This window comes from Talpa occidentalis, unplaced genomic scaffold (genome assembly GCF_014898055.3).
Source record: "Talpa occidentalis isolate TD23 unplaced genomic scaffold, MPIMG_talOcc4v2.1 talOcc4.13, whole genome shotgun sequence".
Classification (NCBI taxonomy): domain Eukaryota; kingdom Metazoa; phylum Chordata; class Mammalia; order Eulipotyphla; family Talpidae; genus Talpa; species Talpa occidentalis.
The window spans coordinates 69,131,615-69,153,405 of NW_023601322.1; the positions used below are offsets into that span (position 1 = coordinate 69,131,615).

Genomic DNA, 21,791 nt, shown 5'->3' on the forward strand with positions numbered 1-21,791 from the left:
TGGGTTGGAATGGCATTTACAAAGATAACATATCTATCTGATTCCCCCCCCATGTATGCTAGCAAACTATGCAAACACTAAAAGTACAGAACTACCTGCTAACAATAAAATGTCACTACATTATGAAGTTCATATTTGTAACAGAACATACCAAACCCCTACAACCTCAAAATAAATTACCCGTTAACTGAACTTCACAATGAAAAGTATGTTAAGTAGGGTGAAGACACTTTACAGTCAAGGTCTCATATCCTGATCTTTCTTGGATATACCTACCAAGAAGAGTGAAGCCAAGCAATGTCCACAAATGTGCAAATATTGGAAAATGCAGTAGATAGTACTACCTCTGTTATTTCCAACAAGACTGAAGAAAATGGCAGCTACTATGTTGGTTAAATGAACCCATGCATCAATGCTTAATCATTAGTGGAGCCAAATCATGTAAGTACTACCTATCTAAACTCAATCATTCAAACTAAATATTTGAAGTAAAGAGCCAATCTTGCTCTGTATTTGTTATCCAGTCCTATTACTATGTAACCATGTTGCAATTATGTATTTGTTTTCAAATTTTTACCTGTGTCACAAGAGGTTCCAACAGTCTTTCAACCGCCAAAGTCCTGATCTCTAGACTTTTGGGGTCCCATTTAAAATTTATGTTGCCTGCGTGGACAGCAGTCATTTTTCTGAAAGAGAGATGAAAAGCCAAAGTCAGAAAAACATCAAGCAGAAAAATGTAATATGTAACAAAACTCCTGCTTAAAGACTTTTACAACAGGAAAGCCACATTCACCACAAGTTGGGGGTTAAAAAATCTTACCAGCCAGCACAGGAGAGCCCAGTAACTCTTAGAACCTCTTATACTTAAAATATCAAGTTTACAAACTTTAGTGGTACTATAAGAGGGCATTCCCAAATACAGTTTTTCTCTTTGGGTTTCTCTGGCACAAAGATAGTCCTACTTCACTTTCCACACCAACTAAGAAGTAGGATGAAAAGCTGAATAGTGAAGTGCCCCATTTTTTTTTTTGCTCCACAACATTTATAGTACAGTGTAATCTAAAAAGCATACCTCTCCTCTTTTTTTTTTTTTTTGATGGCTTCTCTGAGAACATCTTATCATATTCTACTAAAACATAACTATGTTTAAGTCTGCTGCCCCCTGCACCTACAGTTGTTACTACTCATAGCCAGAAGAATTATCAAATTGCACTTAGTCAAATATCACTGTATCACTGTCAAGGTAAACTTCCATTAGATGGATACTTCAAGACAAAGGGAAGGACTTCAATGAATATACAGCTGTTAGTGTTTCTTTTTAGAAGTAATGCCTTAAAGATTAAAGAAAAAACGCAAGACAGTAGAGGTATGTATAGAGGTAACACTAACAAACTTTCTAGGCAACAACCCTTTGATAGACATTTAAAAGAGTACATCCTTATAACCCAGCAATTCTACATCTAGAGTATTATTCTACAACAAAAATTAAGGTTTATGCAAAAAACGTGCATACCTTTAGGTTCACAACAGTTCTGTAAACAATCAAAAAATGTTAACTACCTAAATTTCAAACAACACATCATTGAATAACTCACATAACCACCATACAATGGGATACTGTATAGCTTGTAAAAGACAAATGTGTTAATATGTAGGGGGGAAGACATTTTCACTGCTCAGGTCTTTTTTACTATTGAAGGGAAGAAACAAAGCTTCCCACTCCTCCCCCCCCACAAAAGAAAAGCTTTACACTTAGGTGTGAAAAACCCTATTATACAGAAAGGAAGGACAGACATAAAGACTAACAAGATCAAATTAAAAATATGTGAAATTTACCACAACTTTAGTATCATTAAGAATGGTTAACTCTATGGGCCTCCCCTGGTGGCGCAGCGGTTCAGCGCTGGGCTGCAAAGGTGCCTGCAGCCTCTGCAGCGCTGGTTCAATCCCCGGCTGCAGGCGAGGGTCCCACATGGCGCGCAGACTTTCTCCTGCTGCGCCCGTTGCTCGCCTCAGCAGTGTGTTTCATCAGTCTGCCTGTTCTGTTCCCCACTCTGTCTCTGGTGAATCCTCTCGCCCTCCCACGCTCCTGACTGTACCCAGTGCTTGTATAATAAATAAATAAATCTTTTAAAAGAAATAGTTTAAAAAAAAATAATGATTAACTGTAACTGCCCTGTAACTGAGACAGTCTATGACCAAAGGGATCCTCAAAAGAAAGTAGACAGAGGGCCTCTCTGGTGGCGCAGGCGGTTTAGCGCAGTGCTGTGAAGCTGTCCATAGCCTCTGCAGTGCCAGTTCGATCCCCACTGGCCTCGGAGCAACCCAAATGGCCAGCAGACCTCTCCTGTCACACCCACTGCTCCCCTCAGCAATGTATTTCGTCGGTCTGCCTGTTCTGTTCCCCGCTCTGTCTCTGGTGAATCCTCTCACCCTCCTGCGCATCTGGCTTGTGCCCTGGTTCTTGTATAAATAAATCTTAAAAAAAATAAATAAAGTAGACAGAGAAGGAATTTCCTTACCATCAATGTAGAAATAGAATTAGAAAATGACCATTTTGCAACCCCCTCTGTAATAGTTGATTCAGGTAAGGATTATCAGTGGATGCTAAAAACATTAGGTGAAAGACTACTGGGGAACAGGACAGCTGTAAGATGTCAAAATATCTCCTGAAAGTCACTTGCTAAGTAGGCAGAGGGGGAAAGATGTACCTTTACAATTTTAAACCCAGTGGTCACTCCCTTAAATAACTAAACTTAGTATTGCTAATAATGAAACATCTGATATATGCCTCCTAATATGATGAAATATTAAGTACTGTACATTCCTTATAAAGAATTCTTGAAGAAAAAGTGTTACGTCTTTCAAGATTCTCCATGTTACTATAAACTGAGCAAAGCTAGTTGTATAATAGCAAAATTAATTTAAATGTTTAACCAGAGTCTAATGAAGCCTCCAAGTCAGGAATTCTAAACCATTTTCAACGCCATGGAACCCTCTGGTAGCCTAAGACCCAATTTGTCCTATAGACATACAATGCAAGCCACTTACATAATTAAATTTCCCTGATAACCACATTAAAAACCTAAAATGAAACTTGTGACATTAATTGCAAACACATATATCAAAAATTTCAATATATAATGCCTTTTTAATTATTAGTGGTCTTTAACATTAGTACTATGTGTTTGAAATCTATGATGTTTTACACTCAAGGTGCATCTAAATTCAGACAACCTACTCTTCAAATGCCCAACAACCACATATGCTATGCTAGTGGCCTCTGAATTAGGCAGTAATTACAACTACAGACCATTCAGTGAATGTTTTTAAAAGCATAATATATAATTAGAAGTGTTACAAAAGTAACACATGCATTGAAATATAGTTACCAAATACTTTACAAATTGTGATACAGTAATACATTTGTTTCTTCTTTCTTAAGATTTATTTATTTATTTTATACAAGCATTGGATACAGTCAGAACTGCGGGAGGGTGAGAGAATTCACCAGAGTCAGAGCGGAGAGCAGAGCAGGCAGAAGGACCAAAGTACACTGCTGAGGGGAGCAGCGGGAGGCAGGAGAGGTCTGCGCGCCATGTGGGGCCCTCCTCCGGTGGCCAGGGAGCAGCCGGGGATGGAACCGGAGCTGCAGAGGCTGCGGGCAGCTTCGCAACCCAGCGCTCAACCGCTGCGCCACCGGGGAGGCCCTACACTTGTTTCTTTATTAACACATTAAATGAGATCCAGAAAAGAGTCTGGTAACTTCCTCAAAGGAATAAGAAAATATCACTTTTTTCAATTTACCATATTATTACAGATATGAAAAGCAGTAAGATTCCTACTGGTGACAGGTAACAAAACCAAAGTCTTCAACTCTGGCTGCAGAATTGAGATGACTAAAGGAAGAGGGAAGTGGGATTAATGGGAGGGGGTGTCCAGTGGACTATGGTGGCAGGTCACTGGCCCTTTGGTGATATGGTAACATACATTTGAGAGGTAGAAACCTATACTCCTAAAATGTATAGTATTATAAACAATGTTACCTCAATTTGGGGGGGGAAACTAATTTGTTTTCTGCATTACTAACAGAAGAAGTGCTAAATTCCTGTCAGTAGTGAAAACAAAGACAAAATTTGTCTAATACAAATTCACTGCAAGTTAAGAAACCCTAACCTAGACTGAATTTCAAGTGTTAGAATTTCCAAGATTTCAGGGGACAGAGAAGCATGCTGAATACCATAAGGAAACAAATTGAGAATATAGAGCATCCTGTAAGAGGATGGGTATTAGCTCTTCAAAAAGTCATTATTTGGGAAGGGAAGGTGTAGAAGAACTATTCTTGACAAAAAAATTCACAAGACAAACAAATGCAATACATCTAGCTTGTTTGGACTCTGGTTTGAAACAAAGCTACTGATACACTTTCAAGAAAGTTGGCAAATATTTAATATTTATAAATATTAGATATTATGGAATTTCATAGTTGTGATAATAAAATTGTGGCTAGGAATAAAATCACTTTCTAGGAGATGCATGCTGAAATATTTAGGGGTAAAATGTCAAGATGTCTGCAACTTTCAAATGGGTGAACAAAAGTGAAAATACATAAGAATTATCAAGGTATTACAGAAAAAATACTCTTAACTGTTAAATCTAAGTGGGGGATACATGGATGGGTGATCACAAATTTATTCTTCAGTTTCTTTGTGTATCAGAAATTTCTTCTTTAAAAAAAAAAAAAAAAAAAAAAGGAGGGGGCCTCCCTGGTAGCACAGGGGTTAAAATCTCAGCGCTATCAAGCTATTCCAGTCACTAAGGCATGAGTTCAAACACTGGCCAGGGAGCTGACCCACATGGCACAGCAGACCTCTCCTGTCTCGCCAGCTGCTGCCCTCAGCAGTGTATTTCAGTAGATCTGCCTATGCTGCTCCCCACTCTGTTTCTGGTGAATCCTCTTATCCGCTCCCCCCACACCTCTGGCCTATATCCCAGTTCTTATATGCACAAATAAAATAAATCTTTTAAAAAAGGAAATTATACAAGTTGGGAAAGGTGTCTAAAACACATATTACCAATGATAGGAGGAAGATTCAAAAAAAATGTAAAGTATAGGGCTTCCCCTGGTGGAGCAGCGGTTGAGCGTTGGGCTGCGGGGCTGCCCGCAGCCTCTGCAGCGCCGGTTCATTCCCCGGCCGACGGCGAGGGTCCCACGAAAAAAAAAAAAAAAAGAAGTATAACTTCAGGGATGCAAGACATCTGGATATATACACCAAAACATTAACATTTCTTCATGTAACTTTTTGTATTGTTTGCCCTGTTGGTCACCACTTTTCAACCTCTGAAAAAGATTCTCCCATAAAGTCCCTTCAAGTTCTACACTGCAGACTCTACATTCTCTTAAATAATGTCTCTCAGGAGGTCTCCAGCCTTCCTCATAAAAATTCACCAGACCCAGACTCCCGATAGATAAAGGTGTTAAGGCAAAGGACTCAATCACTCACTTACATTGAAAAACTTGAAATATACTGACTCTTGAAAATTGAGAACCCCATTCAGTGTGTTTTCAAGTCTTTCAATAACCATAATGGAAGTAGACTGCCTTGTGAGGCATCTTTAATCAAAAGTCCTGCCAAGAGTGACACCGAACATTATTAAACTAGACTACAGAGCCAAGTTATGCTTTTGGTGACCAAACCTAAAAGGATTTCAAAAAATATAAGTAAAGCATTTAAAATCTGAGGAGAATAAATTCTCTGCAAAGAATATGGCTTGCACTACCAGCTTTTGTCACTAACTTATCGCTGACCTTGGACAAGTCACCTCACCTTCCTACAGCCTCAGGTTTCTTATATTAGAAGTGAGAGGAACTGAACTTATGTTCCAAGCTCTTCCGGCCTTGAAATTTTAGTATTCCTTTCATTTATATTATCTCTCATTAGCCACTGAATTACTTGATTAAACATAAATTTTTCACAGGTTTAGTCTATGATCTTCCCAAGCTATGTTTTAAGTTTAAGGATGATAACTATGCTTATGCTTTATACCCCTTACATTGCTGGCAAGATGCTTTATTGCACAGCAGATACAGTATTAGTTGAACTGAATTTATGTAACCCGATTTTAAAATATTTACAATACTACCAAAACAAAGCTCCTGGCTTAATCTTACTCATAGCTTCTGCTTCTCTACAATTAATAGTATTGTTTAGAGGAGCTAAACAAATAACTTAAACTCTTGGCAGTTTCTTGTTTTCCAATTAACTTACAGAGCATTACTTCACAGGATCTATTACATAACCTACTAGAGGTAGCCAATCTTAATGAATTACAGAAACCTTAGGTTTTTCCTGGAGGGATCACGCTTAGTGAAAGTAAATAAAAAGTTAAACTGTAGTTATTCAGTCTTCAGTACCTTATAAGTAGCAATCCTGGCTATAAAGCAAAAGTTCACTATAAATTCAGAAAGGGGAAAAGGTGTTTGACTAGCAATCTTTATACTAGAGCAAGAAATGGAGAAGCAGCAACAAGCAGAAAATAAAAGTACAACCCCATCAAAACCAAGCAGACTGACTGTTGGCAAACAGCCTCATTTGTACAAAGAGCTACACACCTTCTCCAAAGATATTAAATGTTCATTTACAACAGAATGGCCACATCATTTTTAAAAGTGTCTGCTTCAAAGCTTTAGAATATCCTTACCATGCTACTCAAAGCCAAGTTCTTTTTTTGATGGCAAGGTTAAGTTAATGCAATGTTAGGATGGTTCATTTAAATGCAAATCAGGAATTTTAGAAATTAAAAGTACCCACAGTAACTGTTAACTGTCATACTGCACAAAATATAGGACTGTGAATATTCAGCACAAGCACAGGCATGCCAGGTTGCATCTGCATTAAACAGAATTAACACAGCTCTTGGAATCTAAAATCTCTCGGTAACTGTCAAAGAAAACAAGGTAACCCTTATAATTAAGACTTAAGGTAAAACCTGCCTATTTTACTAAATCCTCCAAGCCTGTCACCTACTAATATGCAAATCAGTTGAGGATTTGGGGAATAGATGAGGGGAAGGAGTAAGAAATTGAGAGGTATAAAAATACAGGTGGTCCATGTAAAATAAAAAGAAAACTTGTTTACCCCAAAATGCACAATCTTTTCCTAAACACAAGTACAGTTAACTTTGAAAAAAAAAATGTTTACCCTAGGACACAACTGAGAGTCAAAATACAGTAAGACGAAAAAGTTTCTGCTAGAGTAATTTGATTACATAAATCATCATTTGCATTTCATCAATCATATACAAATACATTTTATACCAGGCACTTACATGACATACAGAAGTTGTCACTGTCCTTCCAGGAATACGGAGCTGAGAAAAATGGATGTTTTGCTAGATCTTTACTATGTTTTAAAGATTATTATGTTATGATTATAATTATTTTTAAATATTATGTATGCGATAATAAAACATTACTCTCATTTTCTTTTCTGATTTTTTTGAGCACACCAAAGCAATAAGGAAAAAGCAGAACTGAATGAAAGAACTGCCTTACAGCAGTCTCAGGAGATACACACATAATACCCACCAAATGGTATCTACATTCCTTTTCTAAGCAAAGAATCAAAGGAAAATCTGAAAAAACCTTCAACCACTTAGCCACTCAATCCACAAATATCTGAGTACCTTGTCCATACAGACATTATTCCAGACAGCACAGAACAAGACCAAAAAACCCTTCATGAAATACACACTGTAGAAAGGCCATAAATAAGTGTACAAATTAAGATATGATGCTAGGAAGAAAATTAAGCAGTGATGGTAAAAGAATTAGGTAGGATCCCTTGAGGGTCCTTCTGTCTTGGTAACATTTGAGCTGAAATCTGCAACTCAGGAAGAGCTTGTCAAGTGAGCAGTCCAGGCAAAGGTAACTGACAAGGCAGCACCTCCCAGGACTTCCAAAAAGGGGAAGCCAGTGACTACAGCATAGAGGAAGAAGAGGTGAGAGATGAAAGGAAAAACCAGAAACAAAAAAGCTCCCAAGTTGCTGAAGTGACTGTTTGCAGTAAGTTTACTCAGCTTCATCCCAGTGTGGTTGCAACCATTAACAATGGAAGAGTGTTTAATAGAAAGCTGCCCTAAGTCCTCATAACAGACAACTGATTATGGATGCACAGGAAGTCCTTGTTTCAAAAAGAAACTGGATGACTCTGGTCTGAAAAGCAAAGAAGATGAAACCAGCATCTGGAGTGAAGGCACAAGAAAAAAAAGAGAGAGACAAAAGGGAAAAGAGGTTTTTGTTTTAGAACAATGGGACTAAAAAGGAGAGAAACTTTTCACACAGCTGAGGAGACCCACAGGAAGAAGAGGACTGTACTTTCCTCAGAAAGGCAGAAGAAAAGATGAATGACCTTGACTAGAGTCGAGAAAATTACCCAATCTAAGACAGAAAACAAGAAAGAATTATATCTAAAACTTGTGCTGTAGTGTAAACCTTAGATGACCTATTTTGTCATTCATTCATCAAAGACTAACCAGTCATCATGTCCTGGTATCCTGCTAGGTACCAGGGATGCAGACTCATTTAGAAATCCCTACTATATCATCACAGTAATTATTAAATACAAAAGAAAACACTTATCTTTACAATGGAGAAATCTGATAGATGACACTTAATCAAGGATTTAAACAGCACCACCACCAGTGGAACAAGCAGACAACTGCTGCAGGACCCCGAAAAATACATCATAATACATGTAATATTCTTGTCAAAAGTGGCAACAATCAAATTCAAGTGGTAAAACATCTACCAAACTGGCCTCAATTCCTCAAAAGTGTCAGTATCATAGAAAGGGGGGAAAACACACTAGAAATCAAAACTAAAAAGACATGAGGGGCCTCCCTGGTGGCACAGGCACTTGAGCGCCGCACTGTGAAGCTGTAGCCTCTGCAGCGTGGGTTCAATCCCGGCCAGCCGGCGAGAGTACCATATGGCGCAGCAGACCTCTCCTGTCTCACCCGCTGCTCCCCTCAGCAGTGTGTTTCATCAGTCTGCCTGTTCTGCTCCCCGCTCTGTCTCTGGTGAATCCTCTCACCCTCCCGCACATCTGGCCTGTACCTTGGTTCTTATATAAAAATAATCTTTAAAAAATAAAAACAAAAGACACGAGAACCAAATGTAGTATGTGATCTTTTATTGATTTCTGTAACTATAGACTAACTGTAACTATAGAATATCTGTAACTATAGACTATCACTGTGACAACTGGAGGAACTTAATATGAATATGAACTGCACAAGAGATCAGAATTTCTGAGAATCTTGTTAAAAGGCAAACTTTGTTTCCTTAGATCTAGTGTAGACTGTAGGAGTAGGCATTCTCACAAGTCCCCAAGACTTGATACTCTAACAGAGGCAACGCCATTAAAAAGGAGGTTCCATACTCCCTCCCCCACCTAATGAGGGACAGAGCTGAGGGGTCCGGGAAAGATATAAAACAGGAAGGGAGACACATGGAGAAAGGCACCACTTGCTTCTCATCTTTGGATTTGCACTAAGGTTCAGAGACTTGGATATGAAGAAGACACATGGAATCGAGAAAAGTAGACACTTAGAATACACATGTGGGTGAGATACACATGGGGAGGCTGACAATGGCAGCCATTACCTTGATTTGTACTTTGATTTTGCTTCTTTTGTCCCAGACTTGCCTGGCCCCTTTTGCCCCTTTCCTATGGTTCCCCACTAGAAGGTGCCTTAGACGTGTATAAGATTTCAGGCCTCCATGGCCCTGGCTTGGGGCCAACCCTGTTTGGCTGTGCATTTACCCACAAGGGGATGGGTGACTTCGGATGTTTTGGGGAAACTATTATCCTTTCCTCTCCTTTCTCTACATGCACACTAATCCTATTAAAGATCTTTCACACTAAGAGTATACTTTATTTTCATGTGTCCAATGACAGAATTCCTTTTGTGTCCAAGTCTGGGGGTCCCAAGGTACCCCTCAGTCTGCCCACTAACAATACTGGTTCTTGAAGCACCCTTTAAATCAAGTTATATGTTACTTTATTAATGTAAAATTTCTTATGTTATATAAGCTCATTCTTAGGAGATACGTACTGGAAAACTTAAGGGTGAAGTACCTTAATGTCTGCAGTTCAGTTTCAAATGGCTCAGAAATAAGTTTATATAGAATAATTGAACAACAAAAAAGTTAATAATTGGTAACCTAGGTGAAATGATAAATCAAGTATTCGCTATAGTACTCTCAACCTTTCTGTACGTTTCAAAAGGAAAAGAAAAGGTGGATAAAAAATGTTTACAGACTAAACTGGAAAAGTTATAATACAATAAAAAGTATACAATTGTTAAGTGCTCCATTGGTGCACATGAGGAGCACAGAGAAGGGGTCCTCCTCTGGACAGGGAGTACTCAGGGAGGGTCTGACTGGTGGTGAAGGTGGGTGTTTCAGGTTGTACAAAGGAACAACTGCACTAGAGATCTTTGTACTTTCCAAGAATCACAAGTGTTTTGTGAAAGTAAAAAGAGGAAGGATAGTGAAGCAACAAAAGGTAACCAAAATAATTAAAAAGACATTAGAAGTTTGGACTTAAGCCTTGCTAACTTAAAAATAATTTTGGGGCCTCCCCTGGTGGCGCAGTGGTTGAGCACTGGGCTGCGAAGCTGCCCACAGCCTCTGCAGTGCCGGTTCAATCCCCAGCACCAGCGAGGGTCCCACATGGTGCGACAGACCTCTCCTGCCATGCCCGCTGCTCCCCTCAGCAGTGTATTTCGTCAGTCGGCCTGTTCTCATCCCTGCTCTGGCTCTGGTGAATTCTCTCACCCTCCCACTCTTCTGACTGTACCCAGTGCTTGAATAAATAAATCTTAAAAAAAAAAAAAAAGTTAAAAAAAAAATTTTGGATGCATTTAATTCTCGCCCCCCTCCCCCATGTTCAATATCCTAATGACCTCCATCTCCCTCAAAGGCAGATGAGGTGCAGGCACCTAGGCAAAAAGATATGTTCACTTAAAGATCTTGCCCTGACTGAAGGCTTTGCCCACATGCTGGAAGGCTCCTCTTCAAGAAAAGTACTCTGGAAGCAGCATCTGGGTCTTCTCACTGCCAGGACCCAGTTTCCGCCATGTATAATGTCTCGTAGTTCGCCTGCCAGCCTGCACTCGGCAGAGACACTATTAACCTTGGAAGTCTCAGACTCCAGAAATGGAGCTGCTGTGGAGTGTCTTTTATAGGCTGATTCTCTACCAACTTTTTAACATCAAACTGGACTTTGATGCTAAAGAGAATTTCACCTCCCCCGAGAAAGCCTAGAACTGGGGCTGGTTAATGCAGTTGAGAAACCAGCAGTTGGTACTGGGAAAAGCCCAGCAGAAAGAACTTGGCAGAACAGGACCTATTTATAGAGCACAAGAGGGTGCAGACAACTGTGATGTCAGCCAACGTCACCCACTAGCCCACCAGAAAAGTCCTTGGCTTCAGCGAGCATCCAGCAACCTCAGGATTCACCTCACCTCTTGCATTTTCTGTGGCTGCTTATTATAGTGCATGATGCCCAAGGTGGGGAAGACCCAGGTACTTCGGCAAGGGGCACTATGATAAACAAAGTTCACCCACTATCCCACTTGGGCAGCTGCCTCTGGAATACTTCCCCTAAGCTCCTCATTGCTCATATAGTAGGCGATGGCACTGCTCTTCAACAAAGAATCCATCATTCTTGTCAAATGTTGGAAACCTGCTGGCAGGAAATTTTCGGAGAAATTCTGGGGTGTGGTTGGTTTGGCCATAATGGAAGTGGGGTGGTGTGGAGAACATACGGACCTGAACCCCACTATACAAAGTGGCAATGAGAGCCTTGAAGCCCCTCCAGTTTTCAGGATATGTATCCAGGGTCCCAGATACCATGGCGATTCTACAGAGAAAAGGAGCCCCTGGTGCTGCAGCCAAGAACCTACACTCTGTTCTTACTGTCTGCAAGTTGCTGGAATAGGGGCCTTCCCAGTGGCACAGCGGTTGAACGCTGGGTTGCAAAGCTGCCCGCAGCCTCTGCAGCACGGTTCAATCCCCGGCTGCTCCCCAGCCACCGGAGGAGGGTCCCACATGGTGCGCAGACCTCTCCTGCCGCCCGCTGCTCCCCTCAGCAGTGTACCTTGGTCCTTCTGCCTGCTCTGCTCCCCACTCTGGTTCTGGTGAATTCTCTCACCCTCCTGCGCTTCTGACTGTACCCAGTGCTTGTATAAATAAATAAATTTTTAAAAAAAATTTTAAAAATTAAAAAAAAGAAAAAAGTTGCTGAAATAATCCTGAAGCCATCCTCCCCCACACCAAAAAAATGAGCAACCACCACCTCTACCATTAACACAGTGAAAGCCTAAAATGGCCACCAAATGCCTTCACGGTCAGAGCATCACGTCTGCAATCTAAAGGCCTTCTCCATGCATACAACTGCTGAACTGAGTTCCCCAAACTCCACAGGCCCCCAAACCAACCATCTTCTGTGGCCTGCTCATCTTTGCTAACCTATCTCCACCGAACCAGGTCCCTCATAGGGTGACTGTAAGGGCCCTCTTTCCACCTCTTCCCTCACCCTCCTCTACACCTCAATAAATATCTCACTCTCCTAACCATTCTGGCTTAGGTCCTAATTTAGATATCTAGAAGTCTCATTTCCAAGCATTCTCCCTGAGAATGCTTCCCCACCACAGACAGAATGAGACCAAAACTCCTGCAAACAAACCTGAACTGCGCTAGCCTGTGAGCCTCGTCACCTGCCTCTACACCACGAAGCTCCTACAGTGCACCTGCATGTGTCCAGACCTTTAGACAACCCCTTCCTTCACCCAGAGCCACACATTTTCATTTGTGTTCAAGACTCACACAAATGTCCTGATTCCCCAGAACTTGTTCTCTCTTTTCTGAGTTAGCCTAGCACTTGACAAGAACCACGTCTGGCCACACCACACTTCATCACTGTCTGTCTCCCATCAAACTATGAACTCCTCTGAGCAGAGACCATGGCTCTATTGAGCACAACTTTCATCTGCAAACATTCTACTAATGTTTAACTGAATTGGCTCTGTTTTTGGCTTTATCAAGCAACACCGATACATGCAAAAAGAAATAAAGAAATGAGCACAAATGGGTATAGACTGCTAATTCTTACCTATCAGTGATATTAGTAATACTTTAGCATAATCCCTTTAGCTAATAAAAGGAAGCGTGTAAACTTCTTGAAGCTAGCAATGGTGATTTAAACATCCTTAACATCTCTCATCCAGCACCCGCTTTGAAAGGCAGGCTTTTATAATATTTAACTAAACCCTTCCCGTTGCAACTGATATAGCAAATTAAATATTGTCTTAGACCTGCCTCAATAAAGAGATCTAGAAAATACCACATCTTCCACTCATCTGAATGACCCCAAACAAGCTTAAATTTCTCTCAAGGATTTCCTTGGATTTTCCCTCCTTCTCCCATGGGATCAAATTCACATTTCACTTAGCCACTTCTCTGCAAAATGACAGGTTTCTAAAGATACACTTCAAAGTCAATCCGGAGTTTTTCTGAGAAAATGATAACCTCCCCCCCAGGTCCAAGGAAGTAAGAAAATGATAACAGATGATTACAGGAAGCCTTTACCAATTTAGAGATTCCCCAGGAATAGAAAACCCAAAGAACACTGACTCATCAGTAATAGTAACTTACCCTTTCACAGCTTCTGCCTTATTCAATGTACTATCATTTTTCACAAACTAAGATTAAAAGTCTGGATTAATATTGAAATATTTAACATAATGAATATTCAACATACCATGAAAGAATAGTAACAATACTTAGAAAGAAATCATGTATCTGAGTTGCACAGGGCAAATGGACTATAAGCAAAAGCGCCTATCCTTCATGTCACTTGAAATGGACCACCTTGAGTGCATTTTCTGAGTTATGACAGCACTTCCAGTTTCAAGAACACTCTGCAGTCTAACCTAGTTAATAAACCTGTAAGATTATGTAATCTTATAAACCGATATGATAACATGAACCAGGCTTTCCAACTCATATCTTCAAAATCACCTCTCAAACACTAATATAAACCATATTAATAAAATCTTTTCAAGATAAAATTGATAGTACACTTATTTATGACAATATTTAAAAATGCAATCTCAGAACAAGAAATAAGGCAAATCCAGTTTGTATCCCTATAATAAACTAGAATCGGAAATTCATGAAAGAACTTGTCTAAGTTAGTAATTAAGGAATAAATCCAGTTATTTAACAGTAAGACTTAAGTGTACTAAATTACTCATTACAAAAATAAGTATTTTTTCTAATTTAAAACAATTTTTTCTTCAGTAAAGTCTTCAAGTCTTCTAAAAGTATTTTTTCAGATGCAAATTACAATAATTTCCACAATAACACCCTCTCATCTTTTACAATGGAAACATGAACCTGATAAATTTTTTAAAAACCCAAATGACACTACTCATACAATACTTGCTCCAAATAATCAAATCTTTGCTTCAAATATATAGAATAACACTCAAAGTTGCCTTTCAAACTACATTTACATGATATGTATTACTCCAAACTTGTAGCCAATGAAAAAGCACAAATTAAATCCTAATCACAAAGTGGGGCTAATAGATGACAATCTATCAAAAAATAAATAGAAATGCTTATTAATTTCAAGCTCCATTAGAAATAGGGTTGGGAGCATGCTTGCACATGGAGATAAAAAATGTTTGATAGTTATAAAAAAGTAAAGAATAAATAATGGTCATTCAGAGGTTGCAACAAAGACAATATTGAAGCTTTACTCTAAATCATGGTTATTTCTGCACACTTTAAACTTTCAGTATTGGATAGATTTAGCACAGTGCTCTTGCAAGTGAACAAACCACATGAGATAATGGCAAGTCAAACCAGACTATCCACTTCTCCACAACAAGGGGACCAAGCCTACCACAACACTTCACTAATAACACCCTCAAGGTCTGGAAACAGACACAGTGGCATCTGGGCAAATGTTTGCTCTGTGAGATTCTCACAAATGCCTGATACAGTTAACATTTTTTCTTAAGAGAACATTATTTAATAAGATTTAAATCCTCCAATATCTCAGTATATTCAAAATTCCTTTACAAATTAAAGAGTGGTATCATAGTCACTCAAGACAAAAACAAAGACCTGGGCTGGAAAGCAGAAAGGATAGTACTTTCATGTTTTTCACTATCTCTATCTAGATAGACAATGCTGCAAAAAAAAAAAAAATCTGAATAAACCTTTTACCAGTTTTTCACTTTTTAAGTACAGTAAAATTCACTATGGTGTACTATTCTATGTTTTTGAAAAGCTAACCTGTTGTGTAAACACCTCCACAATCAAGACACAGAAAAGTTAAAATGAATTTATTTTATTTTCACAACAGCATATACATATAACTAAACCTCAAAATATAAATGTACAAAACATTAGCTTCAAGAGCTAATCTAACATTAACTTACTCCAAAGCTACAGTCATCAAATCAGTGTGGTACTGGCACAGACAGACATACATACTACCAGAATGAAATAGAAAGGCCAGAAACAAACCCTCACATATACAGTCTAATGCTCTTCAACAAGAGAGTTTAACATTCAATGAGGAAAGGACAGTGTTTTCAACAAATGGTGCTGGCAAAACTGGATAAACAAAGAATGAAAGTGGACCTTACTAATATATACAAAACAACTCAATATGGATCAAAAACCTAAATGTAAAAGCTAAAACCATAAACTTTTTAAAAGAAAACTTAAGGCCAAAGTTTTACAACACTAGATTTGGTAATGATTTCTTGGATATGACACCAAAGACACAGGCAACAAAAAATACTGATAAATTGGACTTCACCAAAATAAAAACTTGAGCTATGTCAAGACACATCAGCAAAGCAAAAGGCAACCCAGAGAATGGAAAAAAATAATTTGTAAGTCATTTGTGCGAGTATCAATTTGTAACCTGAAGAAATCCTAAAGCTCAATAACTTAAGGAAAAAAAAATACACAAAGGATTTGAACAGACATCTCTCCAAAGAAACACAAAAATGGCCAATAACCCAAAAAGATATGCAACATTACTTCTCATTAGAAGAAACGCTAATCTAAGCTATGAGATACAACATCACCTTCATTATGATGATTCATTTTAAAAGGAGGTGGGGGGCTTCACTTTGGTTTTCTTGAGCTACTATCTGTGTCCCCGAGTGTGTGTGCCTAATCTCAGCTGGTCGGCCAAAGACCCCGAGTGTCAACACTAGTTGTCGTTGTCCCCCGCCTCCTTCCACCACAACCCCACAGCCCCTTTTCTGCTCCAATGAGATGAAAAATATTATCATGAATCAGGAGAAACTGGCCAAATTGCAGGCACAAGTGCACACTGGTGAGAAAGGTACTGCTCCAAGGAAGAAGAAAGTGGTTCATAAAACAGCTACTGCAGATGATTAGAAAAATCTTCAGTTCTCTTTAAAGAAGTTAAGGGTAAACAATATCTCTGGTATTGAAGAGGTGAATGTATTCACAAACCAAGGAACAGTGATCCACTTTAACAATCTGAAAGCTCAGGCATCTCTGGTAGCAAACACTTTCACCATATCACGTTGGTCATGCTGAAAAACAAAGCAGCTGACAAAAATACTACCCAGTATCTTAACCCAGCTTAGCGCAGACAGTCCGACTAATTTTAAGGAAACTGGTTGACGCACTGACCAAACAATATGTGGATGGAAACAAGCACCGCACCACTTGCTCCTTGAAAAGGATTGTAAAGAGGATGATGATGAAGTTCCAGATCTTGTGGAGAATTTTGGTGAGGTTTCCAAAAATGAAGCAAACTGAATTGAATTAACTTCTGAAGAAGATAAAAGTAGAAGTTACTGGGAGCCACTGTTTTATACTGACTGCTTTTTAAAATTTTGTTCATGGATCTGACAAAACACAGATCTAATATTCGTAAGCTTGAGTCCTTTGGCCACTGCAACTCTTTCGGATTTTGTTTTTTTTTTTGTTTTGTTTTGTTTTTAAGATTTGTTTATTTATTTATTTATACATACATACATACATACATACAAGCACTGGGTACAGTCAGAAGCACAGGAGGGTGAGTGAATTCACCAGAGCCAGAGCAGGGAGCAGAGCAGGCAGAAGTACTGAAGTACACTGCTGAGGGGAGCAGCGGGCTGCAGGAGAGGTCTGCGCGCCATGTGGGACCCTCCTCCGGTGGCCGGGGAGCAGCCAGGGATCGAACCAGCGCTGCAGAGGCTGCAGCCAGCTTCGCAACCCAGCGCTCAACCACTGCACCACTGGGGAGGCCCTCTTTTGGATTTTGTTTATATAAATTCACTCCTTGAAGCTAGGAATAATGTTTCTAAAATTCTTTACTTAATATAAAACTTAAATTCTTTACTTTGTATACAGCTTTATTTTTTATATAAATGTATATAAATTAACACTGATTTGTACACAGAAAGCAAAGTTATTATAGAAAGTTTATCATGGCAGGAGCCTCCCTGGTGGCACAGAGGTTAAAGACAGAGCTATCAGGGCCTCCCGGGTGGCGCAGCAGTTGAGCACTGGGCAGCTTGCCTCTGCAGCGCGGTTCTATCCCTGGCCACTGGGCGAGGGTCCCACATGGCGCGCAGACCTCTCCAGCCACCTGCTGCTCCCCTCAGCAGTGTACTTCGTCAATCTGCCTGTTCTGCTCCCTGCTCTGGCTCTGGTGAATTCTCTCACCCTCCCCCGTTTCTGATTGTACCCCAGTGTTTGTATAAATAAATAAAATAAAATCTTTAAAAAATAATAATAATAAAAGCAAAAGAAAAACCATAATCTTAAAAAAAAAAAAAAAAAGACATAGCTATCAAGCTATCACCAGCAACCACAGTTCGAGGTCTATCCCTAGCCTGGCGCAACCCACATGGCACAGCAGACCTCTCCTGTCTGGCCCACTACTCCCGTCAGCAGTGCATTACAGTAGATCTGTCTGTTCTGCTCCCCACTTTCCCTGGTGAATCTTCTCACCCCCACCCCCTGCATCTCTGGTCTACACATGGAATATGACTGATAATCTTTGATGGAATTTGATTAAAGCTTTCAAATGACAGATAATGCAACAGGTGGTATAATCTTCCAATTTTTAGATAAATAAGCACTAAGAATGTAACATACAACATGGTAACTATAGTTAAAACATTGCTTGTAGGATATATCTGAAATTTAAAGAGACTAGATCCTAGGAGTGCCCATCACAATTTTTTTCTTTTTTTTCTTTGGGATCATGGATGTTAAACTTACTATGAAAATCATTTTAAATTTAACTCAAATCATTGTGCTGTACACCTTTAATTTATATAATGTTGTATGTTAAATACATCTCAATAAAATTGGGGAAGGGGGACAGAAAACAAGCACTGGTAAGAATGTAGAGAAATTAGATCATTTGTGCACTGCTGGTTTAAGATGTAAAATGGTAGAGGACATTGTGGAAAGAAGTATGGCAGTTACTCAGAAAAGTAAAAGTTAATTTACTGTGTAATTCAACAATTTCACTTCTGGGTATACATTCAAAAGAACTAAAAGCAGGGTCTCAAGAGAGACATTTGTACACCCATGTTCATAGCAGCATTTTTTTTTAAGTTTTTTAAAAAGATTTATTTATTTATGCATATAAGAACTGAGGTACAGGCCAGAGGTGTGCCAGGTGAGAGGATTCACCTAAGACAGTGGAGAACAAAACAGACTGTGAAATGCACTGCTGAGGGGAGCAGCGGACAAGTCAGGAAAGGTCTGCTGCGCCATGTGGGTAGCTCCCTGGCCAGGGATCGAACTAGTGCTGCAGTGGCTGCGGATAGCTTCATAGGTTACATCTTAACCCCCTGAGCCACCAGGGAGGCCCCATAGCAGCATTATTCACAGTAGATAAAACATGGAACCAACCCAAGTGTTCACCAACAAATGAATGGACAAGCAAAATGTGACATATACATACAACAAAATGCTATTCCGCCTTGAAGAGGGAAAATCTGACATTTTAAACAAGGGTAAACCTTGAGAACATTATGTTAAGCAAAATAAGGTAAATACTGTGTGATTTTACTTATTTGCAATAGCCAGAGTAGTCAAAAAGAAAGCAGAATGGTGGTTGCTAGGGGCTGGGGAACAAGGAAACTGTGAGTTGTTTAGCAGATAAGAGTGTGAATTTTGCAAGATGATTTCTAGAAATGGATGGTAGTGATAGCTGCACAATGATATAAAAGTGTTGAGTATCATGGAACTGTACATTTTAAGATGTTTAAGTTTTATGTATATTTAACCACTATTTTAAAGTTTTAAGGAAAAGAAATTCTACACATGCTACAATATGGCTGAATCTTGAAGACATTATGCTATGTGAAATAAGTCAGACACAAAAGAACATACACAATTCCATTTATATGGGGTGCCTAGAATAGGCAAATTCAGAGAGGAAGAAAAGTAGGGGTCAGGGGATGTGCAGTTCTTGTTTAATGTGTACAGAGTTCCTAGTTTAAGTTCTGGAAATGGATAGTGATGGCAGTTTCACAACATTGTAAATGTACTTAATGCCATGAACTGCACAATTACAATGGATTAAATGTCAATTTTATGTATACTTTACCACACACAAAAACAATTTTTAACCCTTTGCACTCCGCTGTCCCCTCTCAGGGGACATCGGAATTCTAGCATATCACTTGGATGTCCCCTCTCAGGGGACATTGCAATTTATTAGTGATTACGGGGAATTGAGTTATTTCAACGCAACTTTTTGAGACATGCATGTTTCCCTGAAGTTTCATCTTGAAATGGCACAAGAAATTAAATCAAAATATCGTAAAATTACTAAGATATATACAAGAAATGTCAGCGGGTTTTGTGTCGGATGAGAACGTGAGATGCGTGCTCACGACGGTCCCAGCACTTCGCGACGCCACTTGAAAAGAGCGATAAGGGGAGTTTGTAGAAGAAAGGTCGGTTTTCGAACATAGCGCACTGTATAGTGAGATACATAATTACAAACAAACAAGTCTACATCTGGAGGAAAAGATTTTCAAAGCTGAGCTCATTTTGGTTTGAAGCTTCGAGCAGTGCACATAGATCTAACGAGGAGAAAATCGGAAAAGTGATTCTTTTCTTAGTGAATAAATTGTTTGGTGAAAGCTATTTTGGTAAATATCATCTTGTGAGTTAGTAATAACAATTAGAAATTTTCAACCCATGCATTTATTTATTCATATTTTTTTTTAGTTTTTTTTTTATAGAGGCATGTTTTTTATTTATTTATTTATTTGTTTGTTTATTTATTTATTTATTTTATTTGTTTGTTTTGTTTATACATGCACTGGGTACAGTCAGAAGCGCGGGAGGGTGAGAGAATTCACCAGAGCCAGAGTGGGGAGCAGAACAGGCAGAAGGACTGAAGTACACTGCTGAGGGGAGCAGCGGGTGGCAGGAGAGGTCTGCGCACCATGTGGGATCCTCCTCCGGTGGCCGGGGCCGGGGAGCAGCCGGGGATCGAACCGGTGCCGCAGAGGCCCCGGGCAGCTTCGCAACCCAGCGCTCAACCGCTGCACCACCGGGGAGGCCCTATTCATATTTTTTATTAGAACAATGGCAAAGCGTCCAACCACGAATGAGTCTCATGACACAAGCAGTAGTGAAGATGAGCTCCATATAGATCTCTATACAGACATGTCAAACATGCACTAATCAGCCTGCAATGCATATTGGGGAGTGTTACAAAACTTATACTGTACAAAATTATAAACAATGAAATATTGGTTTTTTTTTACAAATATACATTCCTCGATGTCACCCAATTCATATAAGTCTAATATCATTAAAATACGTTACTTGGTTCCAAAATTATACTAAATAATACGAGGGTCTGTAAATGCACGTTTCCACCGCAAAGTAGCGTCAAGTACCTGGTAGCCAATGTCCAGAATGGTTCGGAGTGCAAAGGGTTAAGTAACAACCCCTGTCCCCAGGAATTTCACTTCTAAAAAGTTATGTCAAAGAAATAGCCAAAATATTTAGCTACAAACTAAAGCAGTTCTGGAAGCAAACTAAATGTCCTGCAGAGGACTGATTAAATAAGTTAAATAATGGAAAAAGAGAGATCATTAACATGTTATGTTATTTACATTGTGCAATTAATCAATTCTAAAACAAGTATTTCTCATTTGTCTCTAAAAAAGGAAAAAACTGGATGTCTTATAATTGATTACATGTCTTGTTTTACTTGGCTGTGTTCCTTTTCTCTTAGTGATACATGAAATAAAGATTAATCTTATACTAATAATAGGGGGGAAATTCAAGTTATGATAAGGTTACAAAAGAACATATAAAATAAAATCATGTTCTCATAAAAGTTATATATATAGTCAATATACTAGTCTAGAAAGAAAGGTTAGAAGATACACAGTAAGCCCTCAACAGTATCCATAGGTCCTGGAAAATGGGACTTTAAACAAAACTTTTAACAGACAACAGGTCCTCAAATAATGTCCCAGAGGTGATTTTTTTTTTCATCACCATTATGAACAAATGATGTTATCTGAGGACGTGCTGGACACCAAAATGTTAATATCATTTATCATTACGTGGTATAAATAATAGCAAAATTATCATAAAAAATTAATAAACTGGATGTAAAGCTATGCCCTCCACATCCCTATCAACCCAGCACAATCCTAAATATAGCATAACTATATCTACT

The 21,791-nt window shown here is 39.1% G+C and overlaps 1 protein-coding gene and 2 pseudogenes across 1 annotated transcript in view; 1 reads left to right on the forward strand and 2 right to left on the reverse strand.

Moving 5' to 3' along the window:
• Positions 1-21,791, reverse strand: part of CTNNA1 (catenin alpha 1) — a 176,287-nt gene that overhangs the window by 145,250 nt on the left and 9,246 nt on the right. The window contains exon 2 of the mRNA XM_037509201.1: positions 578-686. Within this exon, the coding sequence (XP_037365098.1) occupies positions 578-682 (105 nt within the window). The 5' untranslated portion in view covers positions 683-686. The remainder of the gene's footprint in view (positions 1-577; positions 687-21,791) is intronic.
• Positions 10,994-11,990, reverse strand: LOC119243420 (elongation factor 1-gamma-like; annotated as a pseudogene).
• Positions 16,376-16,891, forward strand: LOC119243421 (transcription factor BTF3-like; annotated as a pseudogene).